The sequence below is a fragment of the Coregonus clupeaformis genome, chromosome 20, assembly GCF_020615455.1.
Source record: "Coregonus clupeaformis isolate EN_2021a chromosome 20, ASM2061545v1, whole genome shotgun sequence".
Classification (NCBI taxonomy): Eukaryota; Metazoa; Chordata; class Actinopteri; order Salmoniformes; family Salmonidae; genus Coregonus; species Coregonus clupeaformis.
This window is the reverse complement of record NC_059211.1, coordinates 28,927,421-28,944,152: the sequence shown is the minus strand read 5'-3', so window position 1 is coordinate 28,944,152 and position 16,732 is coordinate 28,927,421. Positions and strand designations below refer to the sequence as shown.

The 16,732-nt window shown below is 42.4% G+C and overlaps 1 protein-coding gene across 1 annotated transcript in view; it reads right to left on the bottom strand.

Annotated features, from left to right (window-relative positions):
- LOC121532954 (collagen alpha-1(XXIV) chain) overlaps positions 1-16,732 on the bottom strand; it is a 179,574-nt gene that overhangs the window by 57,640 nt on the left and 105,202 nt on the right. The window contains exons 29-32 of the mRNA XM_045205811.1: positions 12,940-12,993; positions 7,045-7,098; positions 6,825-6,869; positions 2,417-2,461 (exon numbers count right to left, since the gene is read on the bottom strand). Coding sequence (XP_045061746.1) covers positions 2,417-2,461; positions 6,825-6,869; positions 7,045-7,098; positions 12,940-12,993 — 198 coding nt within the window. The remainder of the gene's footprint in view (positions 1-2,416; positions 2,462-6,824; positions 6,870-7,044; positions 7,099-12,939; positions 12,994-16,732) is intronic.

The following is a 16,732-nucleotide window of genomic DNA, read 5'->3' as shown; positions in this document are numbered from 1 at the left end:
GCTGTGGTGGAAATTATTTTAATGGGGGCATATATTACAGGTAGAAAGCTGTGGTGGAAATTATTTTAATGGGGGCATATATTACAGGTAGAAAGCTGTGGTGGAAATTATTTTAATGGGGGCATATATTACAGGTAGAAAGCTGTGGTGGAAATTATTTTAATGGGGGGCATATATTACAGGTAGAAAGCTGTGGTGGAAATTATTTTAATGGGGGCCTATATTACAGGTAGAAAGCTGTGGTGGAAATTATTTTAATGGGGGCATATATTACAGGTAGAAAGCTGTGGTGGAAATTATTTTAATGGGGGCATATATTACAGGTAGAAAGCTGTGGTGGAAATTATTTTAATGGGGGCATATATTACAGGTAGAAAGCTGTGGTGGAAATTATTTTAATGGGGGCATATATTACAGGTAGAAAGCTGTGTTGGAAATTATTTTAATGGGGGCCTATATTACAGGTAGAAAGCTGTGGTGGAAATTATTTTAATGTGGGCCTATATTACAGGTAGAAAGCTGTGGTGGAAATTCTTTTAATGGGGGCATATATTACAGGTAGAAAGCTGTGGTGGAAATTCTTTTAATGGGGGCATATATTACAGGTAGAAAGCTGTGGTGGAAATTATTTTAATGGGGGCCTATATTACAGGTAGAAAGCTGTGTTGGAAATTATTTTAATGGGGGCCTATATTACAGGTAGAAAGCTGTGGTTGAAATTATTTTAATGGGGGCCTATATTACAGGTAGAAAGCTGTGGTGGAAATTATTTTAATGGGGGCATATATTACAGGTGGAAAGCTGTGGTTGAAATTCTTTTAATGGGGGCATATATTACAGGTAGAAAGCTGTGGTGGAAATTATTTTAATGGGGGCATATATTACAGGTAGAAAGCTGTGTTGGAAATTATTTTAATGGGGGCCTATATTACAGGTAGAAAGCTGTGGTGGAAATTCTTTTCAGGGGGGTCTATATTACAGGTAGAAAGCTGTGGTGGAAATTATTTTAATGGGGGCATATATTACAGGTAGAAAGCTGTGGTGGAAATTATTTTAATGGGGGCCTATATTACAGGTAGAAAGCTGTGTTGGAAATTATTTTAATGGGGGCCTATATTACAGGTAGAAAGCTGTGGTTGAAATTATTTTAATGGGGGCCTATATTACAGGTAGAAAGCTGTGGTGGAAATTATTTTAATGGGGGCATATATTACAGGTGGAAAGCTGTGGTTGAAATTCTTTTAATGGGGGCATATATTACAGGTAGAAAGCTGTGGTGGAAATTATTTTAATGGGGGCATATATTACAGGTAGAAAGCTGTGTTGGAAATTATTTTAATGGGGGCCTATATTACAGGTAGAAAGCTGTGGTGGAAATTATTTTCAGGGGGGTCTATATTACAGGTAGAAAGCTGTGGTGGAAATTCTTTTAATGGGGGCATATATTACAGGTAGAAAGCTGTGGTGGAAATTGTTTTCAGGGGGTCTATATTACAGGTAGAAAGCTGTGGTGGAAATTCTTCTAATGGGGGCATATATTACAGGTAGAAAGCTGTGGTGGAAATTATTTTAATGGGGACCTATATTACAGGTAGAAAGCTGTGGTGGAAATTATTTTAATGGGGGCATATATTACAGGTAGAAAGCTGTGGTGGAAATTATTTTAATGGGGGCATATATTACAGGTAGAAAGCAGTGGTGGAAATTATTTTAATGGGGGCATATATTACAGGTAGAAAGCTGTGGTGGAAATTATTTTAATGGGGGCATATATTACAGGTAGAAAGCAGTGTTGGAAATTATTTTAATGGGGGCATATATTACAGGTAGAAAGCAGTGGTGGAAATTATTTTAATGGGGGCCTATATTACAGGTAGAAAGCTGTGTTGGAAATTATTTTAATGGGGGCCTATATTACAGGTAGAAAGCTGTGGTGGAAATTCTTTATAGGGCTGTGCCTATATTGCAGGTAGAAAGCTTTGGTGGAAATTATTTTAATGGGGGCCTATATTACAGGTAGAAAGCTGTGGTGGAAATTCTTTATAGGGCTGTGCCTATATTACAGGTAGAAAGCTGTGGTGGAAATTATTTTAATGGGGGCCTATATTACAGGTAGAAAGCTGTGGTGGAAATTATTTTAATGGGGGCATATATTACAGGTAGAAAGCTGTGGTGGAAATTCTTTATAGGGCTGTGCCTATATTGCAGGTAGAAAGCTGTGGTGGAAATTCTTTATAGGGCCTGGACTTTTATTACGTAGTCTCATATAGCTCTGGTGTTGTTGGTCTCTTTACCTCATGTCAATCAAACCTGTCAATCAAACATTTCAATCAAACAGTTCAATCAAACAGTTCAATCAAACCTGTCAAAGTAATGGAGATCCAGTGTGTAGGTGAATATAATGTTAGGTACTCACAGGTTTCCCTGGTAGGCCTCTCTCCCCTGGGCCGCCAGCTTTACCCTGCAAGATGAAAGGCATGGAATAGATGGTTGAGTCCCGATAATTGCATGATGAGTGTACCAGTTATAGAGTACCATGCCTAGTGGACTACGTGCGCTTGTTCGTATTACAGGTGTAGGATCTTAATTTGATCACCACGTTGCAGGAGAACTTTCCTGCAATGCAGCACATTTAAAACTTGTAGTATATTTGAGGTTTTAAAAGGCTTCTGAAGTTTGTAATTTCCTCTGAGATTTCAGACTTGTTTTCCCTTTACGAAAAATGTATCAACCCCTATAAAAATGTCCATGAATTATACTGAACAAAAATATTAACGCAACATGCAACAATTTCAAATATTTTACTGAGTTACAGTTCCAATAAGGGAATTAGTCAATTGAAATAAACTCATTAGGCCCTAATCTATGGATTTCACATGACTGGGAATACAGGTATGCCTCTGTTGGTCACAGATACCTAAATAAACGCAGGGGCGTGGATCAGAAAACCAGTCAGTATCTGGGGTGACCACCATTTGCCTCATGCAGCGTGAGACACACCTGTGGAACGTTGTACCACTCCTTGCAATGGCGAAGTTGCTGGATATTGGCAGGAACTGGAACACACTGTCATACACGTCGATCCCAAACATGCTCAATGGGTGACATGTCTGGTGAGTTTGCAGGCCATGGAAGAACTGAGACATTTTCAGCTTCCAGGAATTGTGTACAGATCCTTGCGACATGGGGCCTTGCATTATAATGCTGAAGCATGAGGTGAAAATGTATGCACTCACTAACTGTAAGTCGCTCTGGATAAGAGCGTCTGCTAAATGACTAAAATGTAAAAAATGTGATGGTGGCGGATGAATGGCACGACAATGGGTACCAGGATCTCATCACGGTATCTCTGTGAATTCAAATTGCCATTGATAAAATGCAATTGTGTTCATTGTCCGTAGCTTATGCCTGCCCATACCATAACCCTACTGCCACCATGGGGCACGGTTCAAAACGTTGACATCAGCAAACCGCTCACCCACATGACGCCATACTGCGGTACAGTTGAAACCGGGATTCATCTGTGAAGAGCACACTTCTCCAGCGTGCCAGTGGCCATCGAAGGTGAGCATTTGCCCACTGAAGTTGGTTACGACGCCGAACTGCTGTCAGGTCAAGACCTGATGAGGATGACGAGCACGACATGAGTTTCCCTGAGACGGTTTCTGACAGTTTTTGCAGAAATTCTTTGGTTGTGCAAACCCAGAGTTTCATCAGCTTTTGGCTGGTCTCAGACGATCCCACAGGTGAAGAAGCCGGATGTGGAGGTCCTGGGCTGGCGTGGTTACACGTGGTCTGCGGTTGTGAGGCCGGTTGGACATATAGCCAAATTCTCTAAAACGACATTGGAAGTGGCTTAGGGTAGAGAAATTAACATTCAATTCTCTGGCAACAGCTCTGGTGGACATTCCTGCAGTCAGCATGCCAATTGCACGCTCCCTCAAAACTTGTGTTGTGTGACAAAACTGCACATTTTAGAGTGGCCTTTTATTGTCCCCAGCTCAAGGTGCACCTGTGTAATGATCATGCTGTTTAATCAGCTTCTTGGTATGTCAGGTGGATGGAGAAATGCTCACTAACAGGGATGTAAACACATTTGTGCACAACATTTGAGAGAAATAAGCTTTATGTGCATATGAAACATTTCTGGGATTTTTTTTACTTCAGTTTATGAAACCAGTGGAGGCTGGTGGGAGGAGCTATATGAGGACGGGCTGGAATAGAATTATGGAATGGACTCAAACATGTGGTTTCCATATGTTTGATGTGTTTAATTCTGTTCCAGCCATTACAATGAGCTCGTCCTCCTATAGCTCCTCCCATCAGCCGCCACTGCATGAAACATGGGACCAACACATTACATGTTGTTTATATTTTTGTTCAGTGTATAATCCACATACTGTAATAATTCACATTTCCTGTTGCTGCAGGATTATTTTCCTGCTGTAGCACACTGGCTCAAATTAAGATCCTACACCTGTATGCAAGTCTTATGAATATCTTCCATTGTCCAAGATATCCTCAACTTAGTGGAAGTACTATAGTTCACCTACAGGTAACTGCCAAAATAAAGGAAACACCAACATAAAGTGTCTTAATAGGGCACTGGGCCACCATGAGTCAGAACAGCTTCAATGCACCTTGGCATAGATTCTACAAGTGTCTTGAACTCTATTGGAGGGATGCGACACCATTCTTCCACAAGAAATTCCATCATTTGGTGTTTTGTTGATGGTGGTGGAAAATGCTGTCTCAGGCGCCGCTCCAGAATCTTCCATAAGTGTTCAATTTGATTGAGATCAGATGACTGGGACGGCCATGGCATATGGTTCACATCGTTTTCTTGCTCATCAAACCATTCAGTGACCACTCGTGCCCTGTGGATGGAGGCATTGTCATCCTATGGGGCCATAGCCATGGTAGCCAAGATAATGGCCTTCCCAGCATTTCTATACATGACCCTAATCATGATGGAATGTTAATTGCTTAATTAACTCAGGAACCACACCTGTGTGGAAGCACCTGCTTTCAATATACTTTGTATCCCTCATTTACTCAAGTGTTTCCATTATTTTGCCAGTTACCTGTATTAACATTACTGCTCCTAACTGAACTATCTGTCCTCTGTTAAAGAAATGCCATTGAAGACATCAAAGATAGAATAAAATAGATACTTTATTGTCCATTTTTCAACCGAAATTGCTCATTTTGAGTTCATAATACTAGAACACAGGACATCAAAGCTAGAGATGACACGGGTGCACTGGTCCGTCATGTTAGGAACCATTACACTCATCTAGATTCATCTAAAATGATGAGAAAAAATTACTCACTGTAATCTACCTTCCTAAACTCTCTCCATCCAACCAATGGCTCTACCCATCTACAGGTTGTGTTTTAATGAAATCCCCCAACCAAAATGGAGACAATGATGCTAGCAAATATAATGCCAGGGGGTAGGTGTTTCATGTTTTTCATCCCAAATAAAGAGCAACCGATTGATTACAGTTAAAATACAGAGCAGGGCACATTTTCCTCTTGCATGCTGCAGGTCTTTATTGACATAGCTCAGGTTTCGTCACTGTGAGCTGGAAGAGGTTTTTAATTGACTATAACTTGACACAGCCCTCAGAAGAATGGCACCCTCTGCAAATAAAACCGCTAATTAAAGTCTGGCACTTTAAACCTCATCTTATAGTGGCCCAAGTGTAACCTTTTCACTCAGATGTAGGAATAACAACACATCCTGAATATATTGGGGGAGGTTTCCTACACAGTGGAGTCTGTTGTGTAGAATGAATGCAGGAGCAGGGGTGATACACAGGAAGTAACTCTGCCTCATTCTGGCCTGTAATTGGTCAGCAGGGGTGATACAGGAAGTAACGCTGCCTCATTCTGGCCTGTCATTGGTCAGCAGGGGTGATACAGGAAGTAACCCTGCCCCATTCTGCCCTCATTCTTGCCTCAGGTGAAACATAAGGGGCTTGCTGTTGAGATCCAATTATTTTGTCATCTTAAGTGGCCTCCTGCCCCCTATTCCATGTGCCCTCTAGTCAGTATAGGGACAGAGCCATGTGCAGAAACACACAGGACAGGAGCAAACACACACACGTTGTATATACATTTCTTATGTTAAATTAAAAGCAGACATGTTATTGAGGCCTGTGCTAGGTCTGTGGTAGAAAGTAAACTCATTCAAAGCATGCAGGTGACCCCCCTAAATAATACAGAGTACTCACTATGAACCCAGGCTCCCCTAAATAATACAGAGTACTCACTATGAACCCAGGCTGTCCTAAATAATGCAGAGTACTCACTATGAACCCAGGCTCCCCTAAATAATACAGAGTACTCACTATGAACCCAGGATGTCCTAAATAATGCGGAGTACTCACTATGAACCCAGGCTGTCCTAAATAATACAGAGTACTCACTATGAACCCAGGCTGTCCTAAATAATGCGGAGTACTCACTATGAACCCAGGCTGTCCTAAATAATACAGAGTACTCACTATGAACCCAGGCTGTCCTAAATAATACAGAGTCCTCACTATGAACCCAGGCTGTCCTAAATAATGCAGAGTACTCACTATGAACCCAGGCTCCCCTAAATAATACAGAGTACTCACTATGAACCCAGGCTGTCCTAAATAATGCGGAGTACTCACTATGAACCCAGGCTGTCCTAAATAATACAGAGTACTCACTATGAACCCAGGCTGTCCTAAATAATACAGAGTCCTCACTATGAACCCAGGCTCCCCTAAATAATACAGAGTACTCACTATGAACCCAGGCTCCCCTAAATAATACAGAGTACTCACTATGAACCCAGGCTCCCCTTTTTTTCCACCTTCACTCTGCTCTCCCTGCAGAAGAGAGAGAGAGAGAGATAGAGAGGAAGAAAGAGAGATCTTAGTGAGGCAACAATGATACTTTTAATCAGGTCAAAGTGCACAGAACAAGGTTTTTCAGTCAGGTAAAAAGAGGACATACAGTATAATGTTCTTCTGAGGGTGAGAAGATGTTTAAAAGAGTGTTTACCTTGGTGCCCTCAGGCCCTGGTTCCCCCAGTGGACCGTCTGCACCCCTTGGCCCCTATGACACAGAAACACAGCCGCTTAGCCCTGTGTGTGTGTGTGTGTATCCCTGGGCCCCTATGACACACAAAAAGCTTAGCCCTCTCTGTATGCATGGTTTACAAACTACTCAGCCATCACAACGGCACTCGTAAATACAAGCACACACCCACCCACACACACACACTGTAGTTAGCAGTGTACAACATGGGATATGGGTGTAATCAAATCATCTAGAGTGTCTCAATAAAATACTCTCTCTCTCTCTCTCTCTCTCTCTCTCTCTCTCTCTCTCTCTCTCTCTCTCTCTCTCTCTCTCTCTCTCTCTCTCTCTCTCTCTCTCTCTCTCTCTCTCTCTCTCTCTCTCTCTCTCTCTCTCTCTCTCTCTCTCTCTCTCTCTCTCTCTCTCCTCCTTTTCTCTTCTCTCTCTCCCTCCCTCCCTCCCTCCCTCCCTCCCTCCCTCCCTCCCTCCCTCGGAGGAGGAGGAAATGGCTGCAGTGCCAACTGACCGATCATCTGTCTTAGAGTATCCTTTACTGGACTACTCTGTATTCTTGAAGTGGACTCTACTAAGCTGCACGCTACATTTACTGTACCTTGGTTTAGGGCAGGCCAAGGATACAGCGGGAAAATAAGTCAAACAGTAAAAATAAGTGTTTACTTATATGGGGCTCCCCCTCACACGTCCGGATGTCCACCTGGCTGTCAAGGCCAAGCAAAACGAGAGCAGAGCCACCACTTGTCAGGCCAAATGAAACGAGTAGAGCTAAGATAAATCTCATTTGCTGAATTGGAAATTGTAACTTTCCTTTACTTCATCCTAAAACTGTACAGTTGGGTGAATGGCTCATTCAGGATAGTTAACAGACACTAACTGTGCCCTATTACAAACGCCAAGCCCAGTCAGTTCTATGGATTAGAACAGTATCCATATTTGACAAACACACTTATCATTTATACTAAATCCTATTCAAATTCAATCCCTGCTTTGATTGGTTAATTGAGTGAGCCAAGTGACATATTAACTCATTGTGTGGTTAATGAGTGCAACTGAAAGACACATAGACAGGTAAGACCAAAAAGACGATGCGTCATGGTGAACTATTGTCCCCTAGCTACTGTCTGCAGGTAATAGTTTATACTGTAGTACTACTGTAGTTCATAGTCCATATACACTAAGCATACCAAACATTAGGAACAACCCCCCCCTCCCCTTTGCCCTCAGAGCAGCCTCAATTCGTCGGGGCATGGACTCTACAAGGTGTCGAAAGCGTTCCACAGGGATGCTGGCCCATGTCAACTCCAATGCTTCCCACAGTTGTGTCAATTTGGCTGGATGTCCTTTGGGTGGTGGACCATTGTTGATACACACGGGAAACTGTTGAGCATGAAAAACCCAGCAGCGTTGCAGTTCTCGACACAAACCGGTGTGCCTGGCACCTACTACCATACTCTGTTCAAAGGCACTTAAATCTGTTGTCTTCCCCATTCACCCTCTGAATGGCACACATACACAATCCATGTCTCAATTGTCTCAAGGCTTAAAAAATCCTTCTTTAACCTGTCTCCTCCCCTTCATCTGCACTGATTGAAGTAGATTTAAACAAGTGACATAAATAAGGGATCATAGTTTCACCTGGATTCACCTGGTCAGTCTGTCATGGAAAGAGCAGGTGTTCCTAATGTTTTATATACTCAGTGTATACAGTTGAAGTTGGAAGTTTACATACACTTAGGTTGGAGTCATTAAAACTCGTTTTTCAACCACTCCACACATTTCTTGTTAACAAACTATCGTTTTGGCAAGTCGGTTAGGACATCTACTTTGTGCATGACAAGTAATTTTTCCAACAATTGTTTACAGACAGATTATTTCACTTATAATTCACTGTATCACAATTCTAGTGGGTCAGAAGTTTATATACACTAAGTTGACTGTGCCTTTAAACAGCTTGGAAAATTCCAGAAAATGATGTCATGGCTTTAGAAGCTTCTGATAGGCTAATTGACATCATTTGAGTCAATTGGAAGTGTACCTGTGGATGTAACTCAGTGCCTCTTTGCTTGACATGATGGGAAAATCAAAAGAAATCAGCCAAGACCTCAGAAATAAAATGTGTAGACCTCCACAAGTCTGGTTCATCCTTGGGAGCAATTTCCAAACGCCTGAAGGTACCACGTTCATCTGTACAAACAATAGTACGCAAGTATAAACACCATGGGACCACGCAGCCGTCATACCGCTCAGGAAGGAGACGTGTTCTGTCTCCTAGAGATGAACGTACTTTGGTGCGAAAAGTGCAAATCAATCCCAGAACAACAGCAAATGACCTTGTGAAGATGCTGGAGGAAACAGGTACAAAAGTATCTATATCCACAGTAAAACAAGTCCTATATCGACATAACCTGAAAGGCCGCTGAGCAAGGAAGAAGCCACTGCTCCAAAACCGCCATAAAAAAACCAGACTACGGTTTGCAACTGCACATGGGGACAAAGATCGTACTTTTTGGAGAAATGTCCTCTGGTCTGATGAAACAAAAATAGAACTGTTTGGCCATAATGACCATCGTCATGTTTGGAGGAAAAAGGGGGTTGCTTGCAAGCCGAAGAACACCATCCCAACCGTGAAGCACGGGGGTGGCAGCATCATGCTGTGGGGGTGCTTTGCTGCAGCAGGGATTGGTGCACTTCACAAAATAGATGGCATCATGAGGAAGGAAAATTATGTGGATATATTGAAGCAACATCTCAAGACATCAGTCAGGAAGTTAAAGCTTGGTCGCAAATGGGTCTTCCAAATGGACAATGACCTCAAGCATACTTCCAAAGTTGTGGCAAAATAGCTTAAGGACAACAAAGTAAAGGTATTGGAGTGGCCATCACAAAGCCCTGACCTCAATCCTATAGAAAATGTGTGGGCAGAACTGAAAAAGCATGTGCGAGCAAGGAGGCCTACAAACCTGACTCAGTTACACCAGCTCTGTCAGGAGGAATGGGCCAAAATTCACCCAACGTATTTTGGGAAGCTTGTGGAAGGCTACCCAAAACGTTTGACCCAAGTTAAACAATTTAAAGGCAATGCTACCAAATACTAATTGAGTGTATGTAAACTTCTGACCCACTGGGAATGTGATAAAGAAATAAAAGCTTAAATAAATCATTCTCTCTACTATTATTCTGACATTTCACATTCTTAAAATAAAGTGGTGATCCTAACTGACCTAATACAGGGAATATTTACTAGGATTAAATGTCAGGAGTTGTGAAAAACTGAGTTTACATGTATTTGGCTAAGGTGTATGTAAACTTCCGACTTCAACTGTAGTTGCTACTGGGCCACATACTATTTTATCTGCAGGTAATATCTCATATAGTTATGTAATATCATTAAAGCAGCAATTAAAAATAAATGTCTAGACCAAGCCTGCCATCTTCCCAGACTTAATTGATCTGTAAAGGTTTTATTGCTGTCAGGGATAAGATATCAGAGTGAGAGAGATAATAGGGGTGAACGTGACTATTCCTAGAATGCACTTTCTCTTTCTCCTACTGTACATTGTGACATCATGCATTGTAAATTCCATTACCTAAGGAATTCGATGCTTGCTGATCTAGGCCAAGTTCAAGTGTGCCACATTCTATCACCCAGACTTGATTTCTTTATAGCTCAGAGGGTTAAACGATAAGAGAAGGTCATAAGTAGGATAACAACTATGGGATTGGCTCTATGGAGGCATGGACTGGCAGCAAGCTGAGCTGTTTCACTTTGCTGCTGTAAAGTACTTTAGCCTGTTGGACACGAGAGATAAACACCACAGCAGCACGTCATGCACGTTTATATCAGAACAGTTGTTCCAAAATACCAGCGCGCAATCAAATCACTGCCGACACAACACTTTCCTTACCTTTATTGTTACCGAACACTCCATGATGTTCTGGTTCTATAAGTGTTGTGATTCAGTGAACAGATCACATATGTCTATTAGCCATGTCTGTCTATGAAGGGTGATTGCGGATATCTATAGTATGCCTTAACAAAACAGGAAAAGCAATCAAGTGTAGATTATAGTAACCGCCGAACATACAAATGGTGGCGTGATTGTAAAGTGCTGCTATTTGTTTTCAGTGTGAAGCAGAGGAATGTTGGTGTGATGCATAGCCTATGTACAGAGTGGATCTTGTTTGTGTGCTTTAGGAGAGGGATGACTGAGGGATACCAGGTAGAATTCGTAATGTTTGCCACTATGACATATATATGTCGACAAAATGTAGCTAGCTAGAATGCTAGCACGTTCTAATTATATCAGAGCTAGCGGACCACAGTGAACTGTGTTGACTGCACCAACTGACTGAGGTATTTTCACTACATGAGATTGCTCAGTTTGTTCACAATGTCTGGAGAATAAGAGAAATGTACTGTTTGTTTAGTGTGGCTATATGGTAGCTGTACTGGCCGTGAATATTGTATGCGTATAATTTGTCAAATGTTATTTTGTTCTGTAGTGTCATGTAAGCCCATGTGGGCTGGGCACCGGTAGGTGTATGATACTTAAATAAATCACATCAATCATATACTGTAACTGTTACGTGGGCAGTGTCTTTATGTTCCGGAATTCTCTTCAGCAGATTACTGTGTCTGTACCAGTGGAGGCTGCTGAAGGGAGAACGCCTCATAATAAGGGCCGGAACGGAGCAAATGGAATGGCATCAAACACCTGGAAACCATGTGTTTAACGTATTCGATACCATTCCACTGATTCCGCTCTTGTCATTACCACGAGCACCTCCTGTGGTCTGTACTAGTCTGGATAGGGATTTATTACAGTGGACGTCTCCATTGTGGATTCCTACATTTACTGTGAATCCTTTCACAAAGTGATGGATGGTTCAGACTACTGTGCAGAGGATGTGAGGTGACTAGGTAGTAGAGTAAGCGCCTCTGGCCGTATGTGGTGACAATGTGGGTTGGCACCCCAGTGCCAGCCAGGCGGGTAGTGCCAGGGGCCAGTCCAGTCGGTGCCACGGCCAGTCAGTTGCAGCGTTCCATCCAGATGTGTGTTTTTGTCAGCGGATGGAGAAATGCTAACGAGAGACGCAGAGTGCCAAGTCACCACGCAGCTCTCTGGTGGATACTACTGCTGATAGGATATCTCATGCAGTCTCACACAACAGAGTATAGGATTCCAATAGTGTTTTAAGCTTTGATCATGTCAAATACATTACTTCTCTAAGCCCATGGTTGCTATGTACAGTACTGTATCAGTGTACTGTAGTCCTCTGTAGCTCAGTTGGTAGAGCATGGAGTTTGCAACGCTAAGATAGTGGGTTAAATTCCCGGGACTACCCATACGTAAAATGTACGCACGCATGACTGTAAGTCACTTTGGATAAAAGCATCGGCTAAATGTCTTATTATTATTACTTTAAGTGTCATACTCCTCTCGGCCACCAGGTGTCTCTTGAGCTCAACATTACGCCTGAGCTCTACAATCTCTGATTCACTTCTTTGCGGTGCTTGTAAAACAACCATCAGCATCTAATAAAGCGATAATTTCCCCAGTGAAGAATAAACACACTCTGTTTACTCACCCTTAACCTGGAGATTAACCAAGCAGGGATGAAACATATGAAATGTTAGACTGGTGTTTGATGAAGGAAAATCAGGATTAGGCTGCATGATTAAATCAGGGTTAGGTTGCATGGTTGAATCAGGGTTAGGCTCCTGTTGTCCATTATAGCTCACATCGTTACTGATGAGACAGGTAGAACAGAACAGAGGAGGGTAAGAGAGTGGAGGAGGGAGGTAACAGAACAGAGGAGCGTGAGAGTGAAGGAGGGAGGTAAAAATAGATATCTTACCCTTCTGCCCTTTGGCCCCGGGACCCCTGGTGTACCCCTCTGCCCCTGAGGACCCTGGGATGGAGGGAGAGAGGGAGAGAGAGAGCGAGAGAGAGAGGGAGAGAGAGCGAGTGTACTTAATGTTTATGTGTCACAGAGTCAATGTATTTAATCTGTATTTAATGTTTGTGTCACAGAGTCAATGTATTTAATCTGTATTGAATGTTTATGTGTCACAGAGTCAATGTATTTAAACTGTATTGAATGTTTATGTGTCACAGAGTCAATGTATTTAATCTGTATTGAATGTTTGTGTCACAGAGTCAATGTATTGAATCTGTATTGAATGTTTATGTGTCACAGAGTCAATGTATTTAATCTGTATTGAATGTTTATGTGTCACAGAGTCAATGTATTTAATCTGTATTTAATGTTTATGTGTCACAGAGTCAATGTATTTAATCTGTATTGAATGTTTATGTGTCACAGAGTCAATGTATTTAATCTGTATTGAATGTTTGTGTCACAGAGTCAATATATTTAATCTGTATTGAATGTTTGTGTCACAGAGTCAATGTATTTAATCTATATTGAATGTTTATGTGTCACAGAGTCAATGTATTTAATCTGTATTCAATGTTTATGTGTCACAAGCCCAATTTATGACGAGGAAAAGATAACTCCTTTCCAACCACAAATGCAATCAGTGAGAGAGAGGGAGAGTGCTTTCCTCTGGCCCAAGGAGAGAGAGAGAGACAGGGATGCAGCTTGATCCCCACCCCTTTCAACATATATATCAACAAATTGGCGAGGGCATTTTTTTTTTTAAATTTTATTTCACCTTTATTTAACCAGGTAAGCCAGTTGAGAACAAGTTCTCATTTACAACTGCGACCTGGCCAAGATAAAGCAAAGCAGTGCGATAAAAACAACAACACAGAGTTACATATGGGGTAAACAAAACATAAAGTCAAAAATACAAACATAAAATATATATACAGTGTGTGCGAATGTAGTATGTTATGGAGGTAAGGCAATAAATAGGCCATAGTGCAAAATAGTTACAATTTCGTATTAACACTGGAATGATAGATGTGCAAAAGATGATGTGCAAATAGAGATACTGGGGTGCAAATTAGCAAAATAAATAACAATATGGGGATGAGGTAGTTGGGTGGGCTAATTTCAGAATGGCTGTGTACAGGTGCAGTGATCGGTAAGCTGCTCTGACAACTGACGCTTAAAGTTAGTGAGGGAGATAAGAGTCTCCAGCTTCAGAGATTTTTGCAGTTCATTCCAGTCATTGGCAGCAGAGAACTGGAAGAAATGGCGGCCAAAGGAGGTGTTGGCTTTGGGGATGACCAGTGAGATATACAGTGAGGGAAAAAAGTATTTGATCCCCTGCTGATTTTGTACGTTTGCCCACTGACAAAGAAATGATCAGTCTATAGTTTTAATGGTAGGTTTATTTGAACAGTGAGAGACAGAATAACAACAAAAAAATCCAGAAGAACGCATGTCAAAAATGTTATAAATTGATTCGCATTTTAATGAGGGAAATAAGTATTTGACCCCCTCTCAATCAGAAAGATTTCTGGCTCCCAGGTGTATTTTATACAGCTAAGGAGCTGAGATTAGGAGCACACTCCTAAAGGGAGTGCTCCTAATCTCAGCTTGTTACCTGTATAAAAGACACCTGTCCACAGAAGCAATCAATCAATCAGATTCCAAACTCTCCACCATGGCCAAGACCAAAGAGCTCTCCAAGGATGTCAGGGACAAGATTGTAGACCCACACAAGGCTGGAATGGGCTACAAGACCATCGCCAAGCAGCTTGGTGAAAAGGTGACAACAGTTAGTGCGATTATTCGCAAATGGAAGAAACACAAAAGAACTCTCAATCTCCCTCGGCCTGGGGCTGCATGCAAGATCTCACCTCGTGGAGTTGCAATGATCATGAGAACGGTGAGGAATCAGCCCAGAACTACACGGGAGGATCTTGTCAATGATCTCAAGGCAGCTGGGACCATAGTCACCCAGAAAACAATTGGTAACACACTACGCCATGAAGGACTGAAATCCTACAGCGCCCGCAAGGTCCCCCTGCTCAAGAAAGCACATATACAGGCCCGTCTGAAGTTTGCCAATGAACATCTGAATGATTTAGAGGAGAACTGGGTGAAAGTGTTATGGTCAGATGAGACCAAAATCGAGCTCTTTGGCATCAACTCAACTCGCTGTGTTTGGAGGAGGAGGAATGCTGCCTATGACCCCAAGAACACCATCCCCACCGTCAAACATGGAGGTGGAAACATTATGCTTTGGGGGTGTTTTTCTGCTAAGGGGACAGGACAACTTCACCGCATCAAAGGGACGATGGACGAGGCCATGTACCGTCAAATCTTGGGTGAGAACCTCCTTCCCTCAGCCAGGGCATTGAAAATGGGTCGTGGATGGGTATTCCAGCATGACAATGACCCAAAACACACGGCCAAGGCAACAAAGAAGTGGCTCAAGACTAAGCATATTAAGGTCCTGGAGTGGCCTAGCAGGTCTCCAGACCTTAATCCCATAGAAAATCTGTGGAGGGAGCTGAAGGTTCGAGTTGCCAAACGTCAGCCTCGAAACCTTAATGACTTGGAGAAGATTTGCAAAGAGGAGTGGGACAAAATCCCTCCTGAGATGTGTGCAAACCTGGTGGCCAACTACAAGAAACGTCTGACCTCTGTGATTGCCAACAAGGGTTTTGCCACCAAGTACTAAGTCATGTTTTGCAGAGGGGTCAAATACTTATTTCCCTCATTAAAATGCAAATCAATTTATAACATTTTTAACATGTGTTCTTCTGGAAATGTTTTTTGTTATTCTGTCTCTCACTGTTCAAATAAACCTACCATTAAAATTATAGAATGATCATGTCTTTGTCAGTGGGCAAACATACAAAATCAGCAGGGGATCAAATACTTTTTCCCCTCACTGTACCTGCTGGAGCGCAGACTACGGGTGGGTGTTGCTATGGTGACCAGTGAGCTAAGGTAAGACAGGGATTTGCCTAGCAGTGATTTATAGATGACCTGGAGCCAGTGGGTTTGGCGATGAATATGTAGTGAGGGTCAGCCAACAAGAGCGTACAGGTCACAATGGTGGGTAGTATATGGGGCTTTGGTGACAAAACGGATGGCACTGTGATAGACTACATCCAATTTGCTGAGTAGAGTGTTGGAGGCTATTTTGTAAATGACATCGCCGAAGTCAAGGATCGGTAGGATAGTCAGTTTTACGAGGGCATGTTTGGCAGCATGAGTGAAGGAGGCTTTGTTGCGAAATAGGAAGCCTATTCTAGATCTAACTTTTGATTGGATATGCTTAATGTGAGTCTGGAAGGAGAGTTTACAGTCTAACCAGACACCTAGGTATTTGTAGTTGTCCACATACTCTAGGTCAGACCCGCCGAGAGTAGTGATTCTAGTCGGGTGGGCGGGTGCAAGCAGCGTTCGATTGAAGAGCATGCATTTAGTTTTACTAGTGTTTAAGAGCAGTTGGAGGCTACGGAAGGAGTGTTGTATGGCGTTGAAGCTCGTTTGGAGGTTTGTAACACAGTGTCCAATGAAGGGCCAGATGTATACAAAATGGTGTCGTCTGCATAGAGGTGGATCCGAGCTTCACCAGCAGCAAGAGCAACATCATTGATATACACAGAGAATAGAGTCAGCCCGAGAATTGAACCCTGTGGCACCCCCATAGAGACGGCCAGAGGTCCAGACAACAGGCCCTCCGATTTGACACATTGAACTCTATCAGAGAAGTAGTTGG